The 20,227-nt window shown below is 37.3% G+C and overlaps 1 protein-coding gene across 1 annotated transcript in view; it reads left to right on the top strand.

The window, feature by feature from the left end:
* Positions 1 to 947: 947 nt before the first annotated feature.
* MMRN1 (multimerin 1) overlaps positions 948 to 20,227 on the top strand; it is a 59,544-nt gene continuing 40,264 nt past the window's right edge. The window contains exons 1-2 of the mRNA XM_059922412.1: positions 948 to 1,785; positions 17,601 to 17,720. Coding sequence (XP_059778395.1) covers positions 1,199 to 1,785; positions 17,601 to 17,720 — 707 coding nt within the window. The 5' untranslated portion in view covers positions 948 to 1,198. The remainder of the gene's footprint in view (positions 1,786 to 17,600; positions 17,721 to 20,227) is intronic.

Raw genomic sequence — 20,227 nt, forward strand, 5'->3', positions numbered from 1 at the left:
CTAAAGCTGACTGAGGGTTTGGGTAATTACTAAATGAATGAATGAAGGAAGAAAGGAATGTATGGATGGATGAACTGTTCCAGCTTGTTACTTGTACGTCTGAAAAGTTTGCTATGGAATATTTTACAGATGAGAGAACTTAATGGAAGTCTGAGAATCAGACATTTGTTGGAGTAGTGAAATCATAAATCCCATGAAGCACCTCTACTGGGAAAACAACCATAGAAAAGTCTTTGATCAATTTAGTTCCTCTTTTCTGCAGCTGTTATATATTGCACTACAGAAGAAGTACAAAAACTGATCCCAGTTTAATTTATTTTCATGTGACTCCACTTTTTTTCATCCCTTCCTTAGTGGTAAAATACTAATCACCCCCAACCACTAGAAGATAAGGATTAGAAAATAGAGGGAGTAAATTTCTGATTATTCGTTCCATTAATTGGTTCTAATAGAAATTTGGAGAGCATAATTTAAAGTGATTTTCTTGTATAGTCGCATAATTCAATAATTTATGCTTTTCTTTTTTATTATCATCATTGAGATTAACTTCAAATAATGCTACAGCTGAAGTGTATATATAAAAATAGGGAGGTATATATATTTTTCACAATTCAGCCTGTGATGTGCGAAAGAGCAGAGACATTGCAGATGAGTTTTTGTTTACGTGTGTACATGCATATATGTCCTTGAACAAAATGTGGCTCTCTGGATGGGGCACAGTGGAAAGGAAGCATCACAAAACTTTCTCAAGTTCCTTGTATAGCAGAACAAAATGATAAACTCCTTGACTCAGCCCATCCAAACAAAATTCCATTATCAACGTGAAATTTCTCTTCAAAATCAGCAACACATGAAATATGAGTGAACCTAGGAAAGGAAAGTTACTTCATGTTTCTCTCATGGGTTTTCCTGATAATAATTGCCTGTGTTTTTCCATTTACCCTTAGCTTCGTCAGACACCCTTCACTGCTTCCATAGATCATCCTACCAGAGGTCACAGATCACACAGAACCTACAGAAACAGGAAATCAAACTTCCTGAGTCCACTACAAAACACAGAAACCTGTTTCCTCTACACATCTCAAATTGGCAAAGCTCTGTCTTCGCAGATTCAGTGTGGAAGCAGCCACCGAAAAGGCTAGAAGGACTTTATCCCCCTCCCAATTTCACATGAGCTTTCTAGCTTCAAACTACTGAAATGAAAGGAGCAAGGCTATTCATCCTGCTTTCTAGTTTATGGAGTGGGGGGATTGGGCTTAACAACTCTACATATACTTGGACTACACCCGAGGATGAGAAGTCCTGGAACTCCCAGACCTCTGCTCCGGTTCCTCTGAGCAAAATACAAAGTCTTCAGGTGCAGCCAACCACCCAGATCACATCCGTGGAGATGGCCACAGCTCCCGAGGCAAGCACTTCCGAAGAGAGTCTTCTGAAATCAACACTGCTTCCCTCAGAGACAAGTGCATCTCCCGAGCGTTTGAGAAACCCAACTCCCACACCCACAGGGAAGACAGAAGCGGTACTGAAGTTACAAACTCTTGCCCTCCCGGCCAAATCGAGCATCAGGTTCAGTCCTAAAGCAGAGTCAGTGGTCCTTTCCAACTCCACCCTGAAATTTCTTCAGAGCTTTGCCAGAAAGTCGGATGAACAAGCCATTTCTCTAAACTCGGTTAGAGGCGTGGGAAATCGATCCCCACGGGAAACGTACCTCAGCAGAGGTGACAGCCCTGGAAGCCAAAGAACCAGCTACCAAAAATCAAGCTTTGAAACAACTAGAGGAAAGTAAGAAACATTCTTTTCTTTTTTCTTTCTAACTATAAGGTTTATAAGATTGCAAGCTAACAGTTGTCTCACTTTCAGAAAAGGATTTCATGTCCAAGATGAAACCAGATCATATTTCAGTTAGGTGAGGTAATTAAGTGTTACCTTATCTAAAAGGGAAAAGATGAACAAACAAAATGCAGCAATTTATTTTAACTGAAGTGGTCGAAGTTACTAATAGAGGTGCTTTAACTGGGGATAGTCGGTAACAAACAATGTAACCTCACAGTGACTGTTAGTTAATTCAGATCAAGGGTATGTTGGTTGTGCTGAGAATTACACGCACAACATGAAAGAAAAAATGTCAATACAGTTAAGATGTGAACAGATTTAAAAACTGAAACAGCCTGCGCTATGGAAAGTATATGATTATCAAGCTCAAACTAAGCAGAGCTAGGTTGGAATCCTGGCTCCAGTACTGTCTAGATCCTTGACTTGAGCAAGTCAATTGATGTCCCTGAATCTCAGTTTCTTCATTTGTAAAATACAGGTATGGTATAAGGAGTACAGATAAAACTACCAACTTTGCAGGGTTATCATGCAAGATTCAAATTAATGAGATGTGCTTAGACACATGCTTCTCACAGAATAGGTACTCAACAAGTCATATTTTACTAGTACCATTATACTGAATTATGCCATCATTATGAATGTGTTGACTAGAAAGGCCAATTTTTCAAATTGATTTAAAATTAGAGAAAATTCAATTTGAATTCTTGAAGCAAAATAATAAAACAAAGCTTAAAAGAGTATCATTAAAGAAGTCTTTCAAAAGGACCAAAAAACAAAAACAAAACCCTGGAAAATGCACGTCAATGTTCTATTCATTTAATGTTCAAAGTTAAACACCTGACTATATAAAATAATTCAAGTTAATAATAGCAACTAACACCTGCTATATGAAAGGCATTGTGTTAACACTGTTGTTGATATAAACATGAGACACTGGGAAGTATATAAGCCAATAGATTTGTATTTATGTATTCTTTATTATTCAAATCCATTTTTTACTGTATTTCAAAGGTTATGGAATTTTTGAAAACATGAATGTAAATTTGATTTTATAAAAACTTATTAACATGGTGGAATTTGGAACAGGCCAATTTACTGTAAAAACAAATGCTACAGATTACAAAATGTTCAACTTAGGATAGATAGACTGTCTAAAACAGACATTTTAACAGATATAAATTAAACTTTCTCATGTTTAGGAACAACAGAATGTGGTCTATTAAGTAAAAAACGTAATTTATTGAGTCTTTTCTGAGTCATGTATAAGATCATTTCTATTAATCATATTTTGTTAGACTATGATTTAATTTTTTAAACCAATTATATAGAAATCTTACGCACTCATAGGAAATGATTTGAACCTTTTAGAGATGTTATTATAAAGGGATTTTTCAATAGACTAGTAACTAAAACCAAAAGAAGGAAACAGTTGAAAGTAAAATACCAATTAAATTTTACATAGCATATGGAAAGTGGCATATGGTTGTTTCATAATTAGAACTAGTAATTGATAATTTGATGAATACTAGTTTTTAAATAAATGCTAGTTGTTTTATCCAAAGACCTCACTGTCAAAGCTTATGAACCCTTACTTATTTGATGACTGTTTATACATTGCTGGTCTCGGGGGAAACATAGAATTTTTAAAATAAAAATAATTCCTGCTCCCAAGGAATGTGTTATATAAAAAGCAAGCACCAACATATCTCAGATTTTTAAAAATTCATTGTATGTTAGGAGGAAACAAGATATTAAAGGTGTAACTTGCTGAGCAGAACTCCATCCCATGCATTTTCCAATGAAAAGAATCTTAAATTATTTCTAGAGAAAAGAACTAACTGTACTTAGAGATTCTACATCCTGAGGTCCTAGAGAGCTAAGATTCTCTTTGGTAATACTTTTCTTTTTTTTTATAAATTCATTTATTTATTTATTTTTGGCTGCATTGGGTCTTCATTGCTGCGTGCAGGCTTTCTCTGGTTGTGGCGAGGGGGGGCTACTCTTTGTTGCAGTGCGCGGGCTTCTCATTGCAGTGGCTTCTCTTGTTGCAGAGCACGGGCTCTTTGTGTGCGGGCGTCCGTAGTTGTGGCACGTGGGCTCAGTAGTTGTGGCTCACGGGCTCTAGAGTGCAGGCTCAGTAGTTGTGGCTCACGGGCCCAGTTGCTCCGCGGCATGTGGGATCTTCCTGGACCAGGGCTCGAACCCGTGTCCCCTGCATTGGCAGGCGGATTCCTAACCACTGCACCACCAGGGAAGTCCCGGTAATAGTTTTCATTAAGTATTCATTCATTAAGTAATACTTACTTCATTAAGTCCCAGACTTCTTACTCATTAGCCATGCAATTGATAATGGTATTAGAGAGAACTTAGGTCCCTCTATTATGGACACAGTGCTGATGCAAAGAAGCCTTGGTAAGGTCAAAAGAGGTCTTTCATATTTTCATTTGATTAGCAAATAATAATAATAGCAAACACTTTACGGCATTTTTCCTAGTACTGTACTATTCTGAGTGTGTGTGTGTGTGTGTGTGTGTGTATATATATATATATATATATACACACACACACACACACACACACACACTCACATATTTTCAATCCTTTCATCATAACCATAATTCCATGAAGAAGATTCTGTGACTACTTCATTATAGGGAGGTTAAGAAAATTAACTAGGGTCACTTAGCTAGTAAACCCCAGGACAGAAATTCAAACCCAGGCTGGCTGGCTTCAGAGACGTAGCTCTCAATCCGTACGTTATACTCCTTCAGCAAATACAGTCTATTATCCCAACTGGGAAAATACAAGTGGCCAGTTTATTTCCCCACTTCTTAGGCTTCAGGGGCTATGCTTTGCCTCCAGAATAAATTCCAGATTCCATTCGCAGTCGGTCATACAATGGCATCCTTGACCTGGCTCCTGCCAACCTCCCCAGCCTCATCTTCTGTGACTTTCTGGCCACTAAAATTTGTAGTTTTCTAGTCCGCAATACGCTGTTTGTTAAACCTACCTTTGTTCCCCGTTTGTCCCTCTGGCTAGCATGGTCTTCTTTTCCCATCACCTACTTCTTTTACACCTGATAATAATACCTCCAGGAAGCTTTCTCAGGCTCAGTTATGTGGCCCCTCTAACTGTTCACATAGCTCTCTTTGAATTCTTCTATCACCGCACTTACAATGGTATGTTATAATTACAGTGAACTTGTGATCTCCTTGCGTTTAGGGACATATTTTCAGTGCTAGTAAAGTGTTTGGTTTACAATAAGTACACAGTATTTAACAAACTGAATGTAAAGTTTATGGATCTATATGTGAATATATAGATGAATCCTTCCCAAAGAAATATTTCTGTATAATAAAACCTTGTTGACTTGGGATAAACTCATCTTAGGTTTTGGGTTTTTTTTCCTTACTATTTTTGGAATTTTATAGTGGTTCTATGTAAAAGGAATACTTCTGTCAGTAGAATTTTTCTGGCATATTTTTATCTCATCTTGCACTTTCCCTCATCTTACCACCACAGGAACTCCTGGCTACACCAGAGCTGTGGTTTCCTGTCTGGAACAGTGGGTGTTGGTCAGTGACCAAGCACTTTGAAACAGGCAGGATAAAAAGAAGAAATTGGGATTAACGCATGTAGGTATTGAACCAATATTTGCTGAGGACCTAATATGTCCCCAGCATTGTGCTTGTGCTGAGGGCAAAACAGTGAAGACAAACTCTCACCTGTTCTGTCCTCATGGAATCTGCAGTCCAGTGGGAAAAGGGCAATGGGGAGGAAAAACAGTACATCACAAATGCTGATGTTGAATCAAAATGGTGATGAACAAACATTCTGAACGAAGTGTATGAGAGCACATAACAGGATGAGTGGCCTACCCCGGAGGTTATGAGCCTTCCCTGTGAGGATAGTAGGTGAAACGAGATATTGATAGGCATTAACTGCCTACCTAACTTCTCTCACAATCCCAACCCCTGCACACACGTACCTGAATCTTCATCTCAGTGAACGGCTAGTTCCATAACTAGAAACCTTGGGTATGTCCTTTATACTTTTTCTCTCCTGGCCTTTATATAATCAATCAAGGAGTCTTCTTGGTGTTCCCTCCAATATCCCCCAAATCTGCCAGCTTCTCTCCACCTTCACCACACCATGCTATTCTTAACCACCATTATCTACTACTTAGTCTCCTAACTTGTCCACATTTCCACTCTTGCCTCCACACGAGTGTGAGATCTTTCAAACTTTTTTTATTGAATACGTTTGACATAGAACATTGTATACATTTAAGGTATTTAAACTTTAATTCAGGTTAATGTGTTTCATTGGATGTAAGACTTCATCTATTGTGATGTGATTTTATGTACTAATCAGAAAGTATGACATTATTTAAAGTTTTTAGATTTATCTCAGAGTTTTTATATCACTTTTGCCTCCTTGAAATGAAGATATAAATGAAACTGGTTAAGACATTTCTAAGGCAATGCAATAACTACTGTCGGACCAGTAGTGACTAAAATATATCATTGATTTCAAAATATATTCCTGATTTCAGAGATGTCTTAAAACCTGTGAAGTTTAGTATTTTGCTCACATGCTCAAAATCACTTAGTAGCTTCCAGTACATTTAGAATAAAGTCCTAAATCCTCACCATGCACACGGGGTCCTGCCTGACATGACGCCTGCCTATCTTTATGATCTCATTTTCTACCATGCTCCAAGCTCACTCCACTCAATCTCCTCCAGCCACACTGGCCTTCCTCCTGATTACTGACCATGTCAAGTTAATACATATCTCAAGGAAACTCCTGTTTGCGCTTGAGAGAAGGCTCTTCCCTCAGCATTTAGACAAATGACTCCTTTTCTTATGCAATTTGAGCTTTAATATCCCTCCCTCAAGTAGACCTTCTCTGACCACCCAATGGAAAGTTGCCATCCTTATCTTATCACCCCTATTTTTTCTTCAGAGCATTTATTTGAAATTATTGGGTCTATTTATGCAGACAGTTGTGTATTTTATATTTTTCCACAAAATACATTCTGTGAAGATAGGACCCTTGCCCTTCTTACTTATTATTATTCTATTCACTGCCAACAATAGTGCCATGCACATAGAGAGAGCTCCACAAAACTCTGTGGAATGACTGATTATTGGATGGATTTGGAGTTCACAGCGGAGATAAAGACTAGAAATATAAGTTTGGGAAATATGAGAACTATAGAAATATGGATGCTCAATTGAGGAGTTTTTCTTTCTTTTCTTTTCTTCTTTTTTTTAATGAAAGGGAGGAGGGAGAGAGGGCAGAAATCAGAGCTCTTCTAGAGAGTTTCCCACTTACTTGTTTGTCATTGTATTTTATTTTGCATATAGAATGGCCATAAATATGGTAAAATGTTAATGAAATGGCCAGAAGGGAAAAGTTGAATATGAAACAAGATGAATACTATATTTGCTGAGTTTATTGACTTTATTTATTTTAGAATTTCATTTGTTTATTCTTTCTATAAGCCATATAACTTGCTTTATGTACAAATAGGTGGCTCAAGTTAAATGAATTATGATTTCTAATATGTCTAACATGATAAATTCTACAAGTCTTTTATTAAACCACTTGTAAATAGAAAATTTAAATTTTAAAATTTAATGGTTTAAAATTACAAAAACTAACCATTAAATTAATTCTGCTGCCTATCGTAATATGCATTTTTCTGCTTAATTCTGTAAATTATGAGGTTTTAAATGTGAAAAATCTGGTCAATTAAATTCTGAGGCCATCTTAGTCCATTCAGGCTGTTATAACAAAATGAGCGACTGGGTTCCTTATAAACAACAGAAATTTATTTCTCACAGTTCTGGAAGCTGGAAACCCAGGAACAGGTTGCCAGCATGGCCAGTAAGGGCTCTTTTTCAGATTCCCGACTTCTCATTGTACTTCCACATGGTGGAAGGCATGAGGGATCTCCCTAGGGCCACTTTTATAAGGGCACTAATCCCTTATACCTAACCACATCCCCAAATCCCCATCTCTCAATATTATCATAATGGGAATTTGGATGTCAACAAATGAATTTTGGGGGGACACAAACATTCAGTCTCTATCATGTGTAGTTTGCAAAGTTCTTATCAGTGGCCTAGTAGCATCCAAGGGGATTATTCCCACATGCTGTTAAATTCTAAAAAGAAACACACCATTATATTAAAGAGTATTTTTTATGTCCTTGAGAAATAAATGTATCTACTACATTACTGCCAGTGAAAATACTAAAGTATATTCTGTATCTCAGTTTTTTCTCATTAATCATTTCCTTTTTTATTTCTTTGATATTTCTACTCACTAAATTGCTGCTAAATATACACATACATATTGTATGATACATGCCAGAATTTAAGGAGTGATTAAACAAGAAATGTTTGTACACCTTCTGTTTCTTTAAATACCAAAATATTAATTTAAAAATGTGTTATTTGGGGAAATGCTAAAAGAGTCAGTTTACAGGAACAACTGGTTTAAGTATAGAATTAAGCATCACAGCACCTATTAGCCTGCCTTTCCCGAGGCTCTGTGGTCTGCACACTGGGAAAGTCTGACACCTACTGGAATAGAATTTACAGTGTCCCTGAATACGTTGAAATAACAGGATGGGGAAAAGAAACAAAAAAATAAAATTAGGTGAAATAAAACAAGTTTGTGAAAAAAAGTTTAATTAAGGTATCTTTAAGAATTGTTTCTTAAGTATAACATATGTATTTTTATATCTAATTCAGTGCACCTCTTAAAAATGTACTGTCATTGGCTTTAAAACTTTGAAAATAGGTTGGATCCAAAAAGCAAACTCCATGCACATCCTGAGAGGGGGACACACTCAGCTCATTCTCCTAAAATATTACACTGAGAAATTATTAGTCGTATTATTATTGTATGTACACAATGATTTGTGACTCTGAGGTACTATACAGCATATATCATTAAAAACTCAATTACATTCACTACACTGTGCCCACCATGGAAGGCAAATAAGTGATGCCTGACAAAAGATTTTTATTGCAAAAGTTGGTATATAAAAGGGGTTTCATCTTAAAACCTAAATTAACCAGATAATTAAAGTATCAGAAATTCCCCATAATCTGAGCTTTTCATGATTGCCTCTCAAGATTTGTTTCAAATATTTACATGATTCTTTTATAAAACTAATACTTCTATCCCAGTTTATATATTATATAGACTTTTGAAAAAGGATGGACTATATAAAGGTATTTACACTAAAATAAAATGAACCACAATATTTTTTTAATCTGAAAATAGTCATTTTCCTAAGGAGATTTGTATCAAGATGGACTTATCTTTTGGACTAATAGCCAAAACTAAATATAAAAAGTCTAATGCTTTATTTGTGTGGGATTTACATATTAAGAATCTTTTTACTAAATCTAAATGCTTACTTCCAATTTCTGTTAATATTTCTTTCACACTGGGTATATTTCCTTTCTCATTTATGACTGATGAACTACCTGTAAATCCTGGTCTCTCATAATAATTAATAATTTCATCTTTTTAGTTTGATTGAAAAAATAAAGATTCCTATAAAGATTACATAACATTTAGGAAGTATTTTTGTTCATAACTACTTAAGACTATAGAGACATTTAGAATATATTTCTTCTGAAAGCTAAGCCTCATCATATGAATTGAACATCACCAATAATAGTCTTCTGTCATGGTTTTCTGGAACTTATTATTGACCTGATATACATAAGCAATTATGGTTAAGATGAATTTATCAGGTCATTACAGAAGCAAGAAAGGAGCAATCTCTACTTGTGTACGAGGCAAAAAACAAAATGGGAGATACATACATACATATATATAGCTATATAGGTATCTATTCCCTTCATAAAAAATCCTACTGAGCTCTCTGAATCATGTAGTCATTACCAGCAGCAGCAAGTATTTTACATATATTAAGTCATTTAATCTCACAACAATCCTGTGAGGTAGGTAGGTAATATTATTATATGTATTGTGTAGATGAGGAAGCCACATTTAATAAAGAAGCTAATGGCTAATAAGTTGTTTCATTTTCTCTTGTTCCTCATTGAATCCCTAAGTTCATCTCAATAAGGGGATGACAGGAAACAAAGTCAAAATGTCCTTAAATACATCGTCTCCCCAAGCAGAAAATCTTCTCCAACGTCCAGGAGAAAATTACATATCGTTGGCTAGTTTATGGAGGGGATTTTGCTGGTTTACCTTGACTTCTAGTGAATAGCCTCAGGACTTGGTATTTTCATGCTATCGTGTCAATTCAAATCACAAGTTATGAATATAAATGTTTAAACATTGTCTTCTACGAACAGGATGGCAAGGAATTTATTAATCTGTGTTCTAAGGACTAGTATAAATAAATAACGTTAATTCTTAGATTGATGTCTTCTATTTCTTAAGGGAAATACTTGTCATGGTCATTATTTAAATGAATCCTTTGTTGCTTCAGTCCACTCTCAATTCAGGATAAGAATGGATATGTTTGGACCAGGGTTTGGTCAGGGTACACTTCAAATGGCAAATGACCAATTAATGGAATCTTTGTTTTTAATTTAGTGTTTTCACGGCTCCTTGGAAGACTGGATTTCTAAAATGTTTCAATCAAAAGTACAGTGATTGTTTACTTGCAATGCTTTCCTTAGTTCATTATCCACAAGACTTCAAGTTGTCTATGTCAAAATAGAACCCTTTTCTCCCTTTTGTTTTGTAAGTTCTGCAAGCCAGGCTCATGTTCATAAATAACAAAAGATGTCTGCTTTTTCTTCAAACAAACATTTTACCTATTAACTTGGAAAATCCAAAGGATCAATACAAGCTTTTTTCAGTACATGTTGCTGCACAAAAGCAACAGTGTTATTACCATTAAAGAGAATCCCAAATGCAGTCTGCTGTTTGGAGTGTTCGGACCCCACGGAAAGCTCAATACTTCAAAGAAACTGCTCTCCGTCCGCCATAATCACTCTGGAAAAGTACAAAGGATTTCTAGATTTAAGCAAAATGCTTGTCTGGGATCATTACATTTGCTTTTATACTTGCCTGTCACCATTTCACCATGCTGAATTTTCTGTTTTTAAACTTATATTTTCAGATTATTTCGTTTTAAATTTATATTTACATTTTTAACATCCCTTAACGAGCTTATTTCATCGGTAGCATAAACCTAATTACAAGTCACACCAGGGGTTCTTTGGCTGTGGATTGTTCTTCCAATTTACACTGGATCAAAGATTGCTGGGCCACTGGCAATCTGCTTTTTTGCCTACTCAACTATTTTAGTCATGAAATGGTTTTACTATTTAGGGTTTTAAACAGTCTCTGCAGGTGACACTGCAGAGATTTAGTCTCACAAACAATATCTTTCTGTTTGTCTATCTATCTTTCTAACAACCATCTCTTTTCTTTTTTTTCAGTACCCAGGGTATGTAGGGATGGTGGTACTTTTTTCCTGCCTCGCCCTGTGCCCTCCATAGTCATTCAGCCAATGCTCACGTGACAGACAATTTGTGCTTCTGATGAAGTTAGACATTCTCTGTAATTAGGATAATCAGTGGATTTGCAGGAGAAATCTATTTTTAAAATATCCTTTATCATGGTGTCTTTATTAATTTTAAAATGTTTATTTTCTGTTCTTGCCATACTTAGTTTCACATTATTTTTCCAAGTATCACCATGCTTGAACAAAATGTGCCAACGTGTCTTTTTATGCCTTTATGGAACTGAATTTTCAAACTTCACATTCGAAAGAACCTTGCACAATAAGCTGTATAGTGCTCAATTTATCTGCCTTAGACAGATGAATGACTGAGTCAGCTTTATTTGTAGAGGGACATTTGGTCCAAAGAGGCCTAAATATTCCAAAGCAGATGTTTACTAACTTTAGTGACTCTACTCTGGGGAAAAATGTGTTCCTTCTTTGTTTTTTAACATTTAGGTTGACTTTTACATTATTTTAATTATAATAATAATTATTATTTTAAGCAGCATAGAGTTCCTATGTTTTACTGATTTAGTGGCATACATCTCATATTAATTTGAACTCAGTGATTTGATTTTGCAGTCATGTAGCATTTCCTTTAGTACTACATTTTGTAAATCATTTCTGCCTCTACCCTTGATTAAAAACCTCAGAAAACAAATGAGAGGGAAGAATATAAATTTAACATAACAAGGTACATATTCACAATAGGGAAAAAATGACAGAAACAGAAAAATAAAGAGAAAAAAATCATGTATAATCCAATCATTTAATCTATAGTTATTAAGAACTTTCTACAGTTTAGTATAGGATGTTTTATAATAAAATAACTGGTATTACAACCAGAAATGAGGCTGATTTTTGTTTTCCTAAACAGTATCTATATGATTTTGGATGGCTTCTACCAGAATATCATCTAAAAATAGGTACTTTAATAAAGGCTGTTTTTGTCTGATCATGGCATTTTTGTGGCAAATGGCCTACTTTGATGCTGTTAAAGTTTCTCAGCTTCACTGGAGCGTGGTCAATTCATATTCCTCTACTATCTTATATGTTGAAGACAGTAAGCATACATGGATGGATATAAACAAAGGTTTTTAGAAACAGGCTTGAGAAAATTTATGGATATAATATGGTCTAATTGATAAGACATGTGGGTCAGAACAGCGATTCAGCTAAATCTTTCTGTAAGGCAGGATTTATTTGTTATTCTTAATCATATCATTTAAAATTGTGCTATATCTGATACAAAATAAATGTATTATAATACCTAATTTTACCATATGTATCCCTAACAGTGTATCATTCACTTTTATTTTTTAGCTTTATGTAAGAAAAAACCATTGTATGGTATTATTTCTGTAACTTGCTTGCATCACACAAGTTTATTATAAGTTAAATTTGGGTTATTGAATATTACAGTTCATTTGTTTAACTGGTGAATAATATCTATGTGTCAATATTTCAGTGTATTTCTCCATTCTATGGTAAATGGACATTTAAACTACTTTTAGGTTTTGATAGTTATGAATAATGCTTGCTACTATAAATACTCAGATAACATGATTCCTGGAACACATGTGCAAGAGTTTCTCTAAAGTATATATCTAGAAGTGTAACTGCTGGGTCAGTATACGCATGTTCATTATTACATGATATTAACACACTGTTTTTCAAAGTGGTTTTACCATATATTTCTACCAACAGTATATATGAGATTCCAGTTCTCTATCTCTGAACACGTGAGATTGTCAAATTCTCAAAATTTGCTTATTTGGCGACATACACCAAGAGCCTGGAAAGGCCTTTCCTAGCCTTCATGAATTGGGCCTGGTGTCAACCAGCAGCTTTACCAGAAACTCGAGGTCTGTGTGATGCAGCAATGTTGGCTGCACCTGGAAAGCCCTTGAGTTCATGGGAGATGAAGGAAGGCACATCTGGGGACTCAAAGCACACTTCTTCCTTTATAGGAAGCACCTTGGCACACTAGAGGCTTGCCCCCTCAAAGGCTTTCCCCCTTAGTGCTGGTTCTGAGGGGTTGGCCAGCCCCTCTGAGAATGGAGGTTTGGAGAGAGAGAGCATGAGACTCCTAAGTCACAGCTCGGTCAATAGCCCAGGTTTTAAACGCAAGAGCTGAGAACAGTCTGTGGGTTGCAAATCTCTAGAAAAGGACCTTCCCTCACTCCCCTCAAAAAGCGGAGGGAGGGACTTCCCTGGTGGCGCAGTGGTTAAGAATCCGCCTGCCAATGAAGGGGACACGGGTTCGATCCCTGGTCTGGGAAGATCCCATGTGCCGCGGAGCAACTAAGCCCGTGCGCCACAACTACTGAGCCTGCGCTCTAGAGCCCACGAGCCACAACTACTGAGCCCGCACGCCACAACTACTGAAGCCCGCGCACCTAGAGCCTGAGCTCCGCAACAAGAGAAGCCACCGCAATGAGAAGCCGGTGCACCGCAACGAAGGGTAGCCCCCGCTCGACGCAACTAGAGAAAACCCATGCACAGCAACGAAGACCCAACGCAGCCAAAAATAAAAGTAAATAAAAAATAAATTAATTTAAAAAAAAAAAAAAGCAGAGGGAAATCAACCAGCCTCAAGAGGCGTGAGAGAGAAAGCAAGAACCTGAGGGTTTAGGAACCAATTCCGTCTCCTAGTTTGGTTTCTGGAAAGAAGCAAGCCAATATAGCAGCGACTGTCTACAACTTGGCTATAAGAATTCCCTGAGAAGCCACTGCGGAGAAAGTCTCCCAGATGACTAGCTTGGACTTGGGGATTCACTTAGGGAACGCCGGAAAGCTTTCCATTAGATAGAGATGGCTGTCAGAACCGTAGCCGACACGCGTGCTTCCCAGCTGCCGAGGAATCCGTCCAAGCAGTTCCAAGACTGTAGCCAGTTTGGTCAGAAGATCCTAGTAGCTCTCCCCCACGTGCTGAGGTGGACCTGCCTACCGCAGAGGAGCCTAGGAAAGGCCAGCCTCTGTTTCACTCGCCACCCTGAAACACTTACCCGACGGGGAGAAGCGTGGAAGAGGTGACTGTATCACCTTGAAGAAAGTGAAGTGAGGCAGCTGCCTGAGACCCAGAGCTGAATGTGACAGAGGATACAGGTTGAAATAATCAAGGCCTCCCTTCTTTCTGAGCATGCTGGGGTTTAATCTTCATGGGAGAAAATCAAAACATTTTACCCCCCCAGCAGAGATCATAGATGAGCTAATCTAGACGTCCGGGCAATTTCCAGGTAGAATGCATTTAGGCCTCCGTGTAGCCCATGGTGTTTAGCACCACCGATGTTTGTTCCTCCTGGCAAAGTTTCCTTTTTTACATACATATTTACACACTTAAAAGCAGTTCAATGCCTGCTAGCTTGGCTCATACAAAAGAGGGTTAAAACTCTCACTGAGGAAAAACCAAAATGTGTCCAATTGTATAAAGGCCTCTTCCCTTGCAAGAAACAGGGAGACAGCTGATTTCCTCCCATTTTTCCTCTTTTTTGCAAAAGAAGTCTTAATTGTAAGCTCGTGTTGTAATTCGAAGACCCATTCTCAGGCCATTTTCCCCCTGACTCTAGCCGATGTTGGAGCTAGGCAGTGTTACAAAAGAAAGTCATTTTCTTCTTTTTCATAACTCCAGTATACCATATACAGTAGGAAGTCATATAGAATTAAGAACATAATACGTTACTATTTATAGAATAAAAGCACGTAGCTAAAAGAGCCACATTATCCGAAAGGACAGGTACAAACTTACTGATAAGAGTTCTATAACCAGTTGATTCTTAGATATTATCTCCATTAGAAAACATTATCTCCATCTTCAAAATACTTCAACCCTCTCCAGCCACTCTCAGATGTGTTTAATACTTAAGAGAATTCTTAGTGAGATTGTTGAAAATAGCTCTTATCAAGTTTTGTCTGTGTTTTGGAAGATTTTTTTGCTTTGCTTTACAGTTGGCTAAATGTAGGCCAAGTCTGATCACCATATTTATTACTTAAACCTCAAGTAATTATACACAACACCTCTTTGTCCTGTTACTGCCTTAACAATCTCAACCTTCCTTAAATCCCTGTTTGTCTAATAACATTGTCCCACCTGTTTTGTTTCTTTAGTCTCTGCCTTTCATTAACTCACTCTAAAGACACAGGTGTGCTTTTTATTCCATGCTGACCACCAATTTGGAAATAGACGATTTTTCTCCTAGCTCCCATTTCATTAATTTTACTTATATTTCCTATTTAATTTTACTGTGCTTACTCCTTAGACTGACTGGTATGATCACATGTTTCTTCTTTTCCCTTCCTGTTAAATTAGCAGGTATATCGTTGACATATCCCATTTTGGAAGGGCTTTTTCTCAGGATGACCAGAGCAAAATGACACCAAGGAGGCGTCTTGGGTGGAAATTCCTCTAACCCAGGCACAGAACATGTTCTGGAGTGGAGAGTTCTCCTGATTTACAGTCCCTCATTTCTCCCTTACCCTCTCACACAACATGGTAATCAGGGCAGGTTCCATTAAGAACACACACCTGTATCTATACCTCCAGGCGATCATATTAGGCATGGGTGAAAAACCAACCCCTGCATAAAGCAAGATTTCTAGTCAGGGAGCCATTTCTTACCTCCTGATTCAGAGGACCCTCACTAATATCAGGTTTAATATTTTGCTACAGTCATCCACGAGCCAACCCCTATTAACCAATCCTAACCAAACAGACATAGACAAACATGGACAAAGAAATCCAAAGTCTTAGGACTCAATCCTTTGAGTACCTCAGCAGCTGTAAACTTTTATATTGTCTCCCTTAGGGTGGGAATCTAACCCACAATCCTGAGAAGGTTATTAGACAACTTTAGGTCCTGGCACATTTTAACAATGTTACTCACCCAAAAGACATCTGATCCAGGAGCGGTTTCTTCTCTCAAAAGTGAAAGTAGCACCAAGGAGCCTGGAGGGCAGCAGCGGGAAGCAGCAACGTGACAGCTGACCCTCTAGACAAGTTTGGCCTGGGTGACCGCTCAGGGTGGGTGATGAGGGCCTGCGCTCTGCCAGGGGCTGCGGTGCCTTTGGCAGGCAGTCATGAGATTTACATCCCTCTGTGGTGACCAACATTGCTACCGAGCAAGGGCTCCTTGCCCGATGCGCACAGAAGCCAATACCAAGGCACCGGCTTTTGAGAAAATAAAAGCTCTACTGCGAGATCGACTGGCAAGGAAACAGGAAGCAAGGCTCTCGCATCTGTCTTCTCCATCCAGGGCTCGGAGTGAAGTTTAGGGGATTAGGGAAATTTCAAACTTGGAAGCTGATTGGCTAGTCTTGAATTAGTCCATATAAGCTCCCACTGTTGCTGGGAGCCAGATTTTCCTTGTTGAAGAACTTCTCATTTCATAAAAGCCTCAACACGTCTATTATTTGAGTTCCATAGACTGAAGATTCTCGGCTCTGGGGTTATCCTGGACACATGGGTTCCTGTCTTGCACGTGCCCAGGGCTGTCTGTAAAATAACTCAAGGCCTGATTAATCAGCATCCTCTTTAAGGATGCAAAACCAGTTTAAGCTGGTCAATGTTTTACATGCTGTTAAATTTAACGAGAACAATGTTATTTTTCCTATTATAAACAGTATCTTTTTAAAATTTGTTGTTAGCACATCAAACTATAACTGATCTTAACTGCATGGCTAAACTTTTTTATTAATTATAAAACATTTTATATTGATCTTCACTAAATTGATGAACTCATTCATTATAATCATTTACATATAGACTCCTTTATATTTTCTTTATTCACAATCATATCACCTGCTGCTAATAACGGTTATTTTTTTCCTCTTTTTCAATCATTTTTACATCATTTATTTATTTATTTATTTTCATCTTACTGCACATTGTTCAATGGAAGTAACAGATCTAGGTCTGAGTCACTACCTCAGTCTAATACTGATATCTGCATAAGGGCAATTTTGGATTTTGACTTAGCTTATAGCTAAACAATAGAGATTCTGGTTTTAGCTCTGATTTATTCTTAATTTACTTTTATCTTACAGTGTTTCTTTACTGTCCATGAGTACAGTAATGAAGTAACATATGTTTTCTGTTATTTCCAGATATTTTAAAGCCAGATACCAAGTTTTCAATGTATCTGATACACAGTACTGACAGTAGATATAGGTCTACGCAAATAACTTTGGTGAAAAGAATTCTTTCTGACAATAATTTTTTTTCTAACAAAAATGATCTCTTCCTTAGGAACTGGTGTGCTTATGTACATACCAGATTATCTCCAACAGTGATACTGGACAACCAAGTCACTTATGTTCCAACTGGCAGAGGGCCCTGTGGCTGGACCAGTGGATCCTGTCCTCAGAGGTATGTAATATTTCTTGAAAATACCCACTTCTTGTACCATAATCATGTGTGGCCTGGAATATATAGAGAAAGTTAATCATGCCAGGTACACATAACTATAGTAGGGTCAGGGTAGGGTCATCACATTAAACTGGAAGTATGATCTTAAATAAGTTAAAATGCAGAAACTAATTATACTTGCCTCATGTGGGTGTTTTTAGAATATGTGAGATAAATGGAGTAATATGTTTAGCCTAGTGCCTGGTACTCTGTGAGTCTTCAGTGAGCGTTAACTCAAGTTTGTTTCTATTTTTACTATTACTATTACTTTTATTCTATGACCTGACCAACAATCCTGTCCTTTAATTCCATTAAATTCATACACAGTTTTAAAGGGCTATTGATAATTTCCCTTTCATACTAGGCCAAAGAGAAGTCCATGACTTTGCAAGCCACTAATTGCTATTATGCATGGTAAAGCAGCTAAGTAGGGCCTTTCTTCTTGTGTCTATTGTAATGACTTATTTAGGGTTTTTGTTTTAATGATGTAATTGTCCTAAAATGTGGGGCTGAGTCATTGATAAATTCTCTGAATTCATACAGTCACAGTAGCTCAGCTGGGGGTGTTTCAGGAACGCCTGCAATAAAAACTAAAATTGTCATTCAGGCCATGATGCCTAATGTTATACAAATAGTCATACAAATAACTCAGGCAGTGAATCTGACACATTGGCAATCTGGAACAGTGTGCAATAAGGATATATAAAATCAAGGTGTTTCGTAGTCCCTAAAGGAATAGCTAGGGCTCATGGTCCAGAGAGCTAAGCATGTCTTAGGGATTTGGGAGAGGTGAGCTCCAGTTCTGCTTCTGGCATTTACTCCCTTTGTGACAATTTCCTAGTCAACCTGAGATACAAAGAATGCACTGTTAATTCTTTAGTAATGAAACTATTACCAGAGTAACCCCCATCATACTGCCCTTCTGAGTTCAAGGTGAGCTTTTTTCTCTCTTTAAACAAACTAGAAATAGGTATCTTTATTCTCATTTCTTATCTTTCTCTGCATTTGGATGGCTCTCTCCATGCACTCACTATTTCAGTGCATGTGCAATGTTTGTCACTTTTTCTTTTTGTCTGAGACACATACACCTGCAATCCAGTTTGCCAAAGCAGGAACACTGAGTCCAATAATAATGCAACTAACTGCTTGATTTCACCCTAATAAACTCTAAAGAATCCTTTCCAAACTACCTTACTTCCTGTTTAGCACTAGCTGTTGGACTAGATATGATATTTCACAGGACAGAGTTATTTGCTGAGTATAATTTACAGAAATAAACACAGATGAATGATTAGCCTACTTTCAGAGATGGAAGGAGTCTTACAGCTCATGTTAAAATTGAGGAATAGGGCTTCCCTGGTGGCACAGTGGTTGAGAATCTGCCTGCCAATGCAGGGGACACGGGTTCGAGCCCTGGTCTGGGAAGATCCCACATGCCGCGGAGCAACTAGGCCCGTGAGCCACAACTACTGAGCCTGCGCGTCTGGAGCCTGTGCTCCACAAGAAGAGAGGCCGCGACAGTGAGAGGCCCGCGCACGGCGATGAAGAGTGGCCCCCGCTCGCCGCAACTAGAGAAAGCCCTCGCACAGAAACGAAGACCCAACACAGACAAAAATAAATAAATAAATAAGAAAATATACATAATCAACCATTAGGAATAAAAGATATGAAAATATTAAAAAAAAATTGAGGAATAATTTCACACATAATTAATTGCCCATCAGGTTATAGCAGAAACTAAAACCCAGTCTGTTATAATACATAATCCATGAGAGTGACTACTGTTGTCTCCCCATAGTCATACGTAACAAACTCTAGATAATAACAGGAGAGGCTAACCCATGCAGAGTGGATTAAAATCCTAGCTCGATAACTTTTAGATGTGGGACTTTCAGCAAGTGTTCCATCTCTCTGTTCCTCAGGTTCCTCGTCAGCAAGTCAAGATAACAATAGTACTTTCCTCATAGAACTAATGTGAGGATTAAACAAGATAATACATACCCATTTCATAGAATCATTTGATAGATATTAGCTAAATATTGAAGTCATGGGGATAAGAATAATATGGCCAAATTGTATTTATGATTTACATTTACATACATAAGGCCTGCAATTTAGGGCCAGTCACTACTTATATTGATTGTTAATTTGAAATGTTATAGTTTCTTCATTTCCCTTTCATGGTTTCTTCTCAAAAACAACATTTTCTCATGTTAGATCCTTTTCCCTCCTCCACCTCCCTCTCAGACAAATACTATATGAGAGAAACAATAGGTAGTACAATTTAAAAACTTGAGATATGAGAAAGCACAGGTTGAAATCACAGTGGAATATCTAATTTGTTTTGAGTTATTTGATATTGATCTGGAGGAAAACAGATTCTTTTAACTATAATGATATAAGAAATAAGAACTATTCCCATAAACTATTTAAAAATTAGAACTAAAATAAGTTTTAACATTGGTTTA

Source organism: Balaenoptera ricei, chromosome 5 (assembly GCF_028023285.1).
Source record: "Balaenoptera ricei isolate mBalRic1 chromosome 5, mBalRic1.hap2, whole genome shotgun sequence".
Classification (NCBI taxonomy): domain Eukaryota; kingdom Metazoa; phylum Chordata; class Mammalia; order Artiodactyla; family Balaenopteridae; genus Balaenoptera; species Balaenoptera ricei.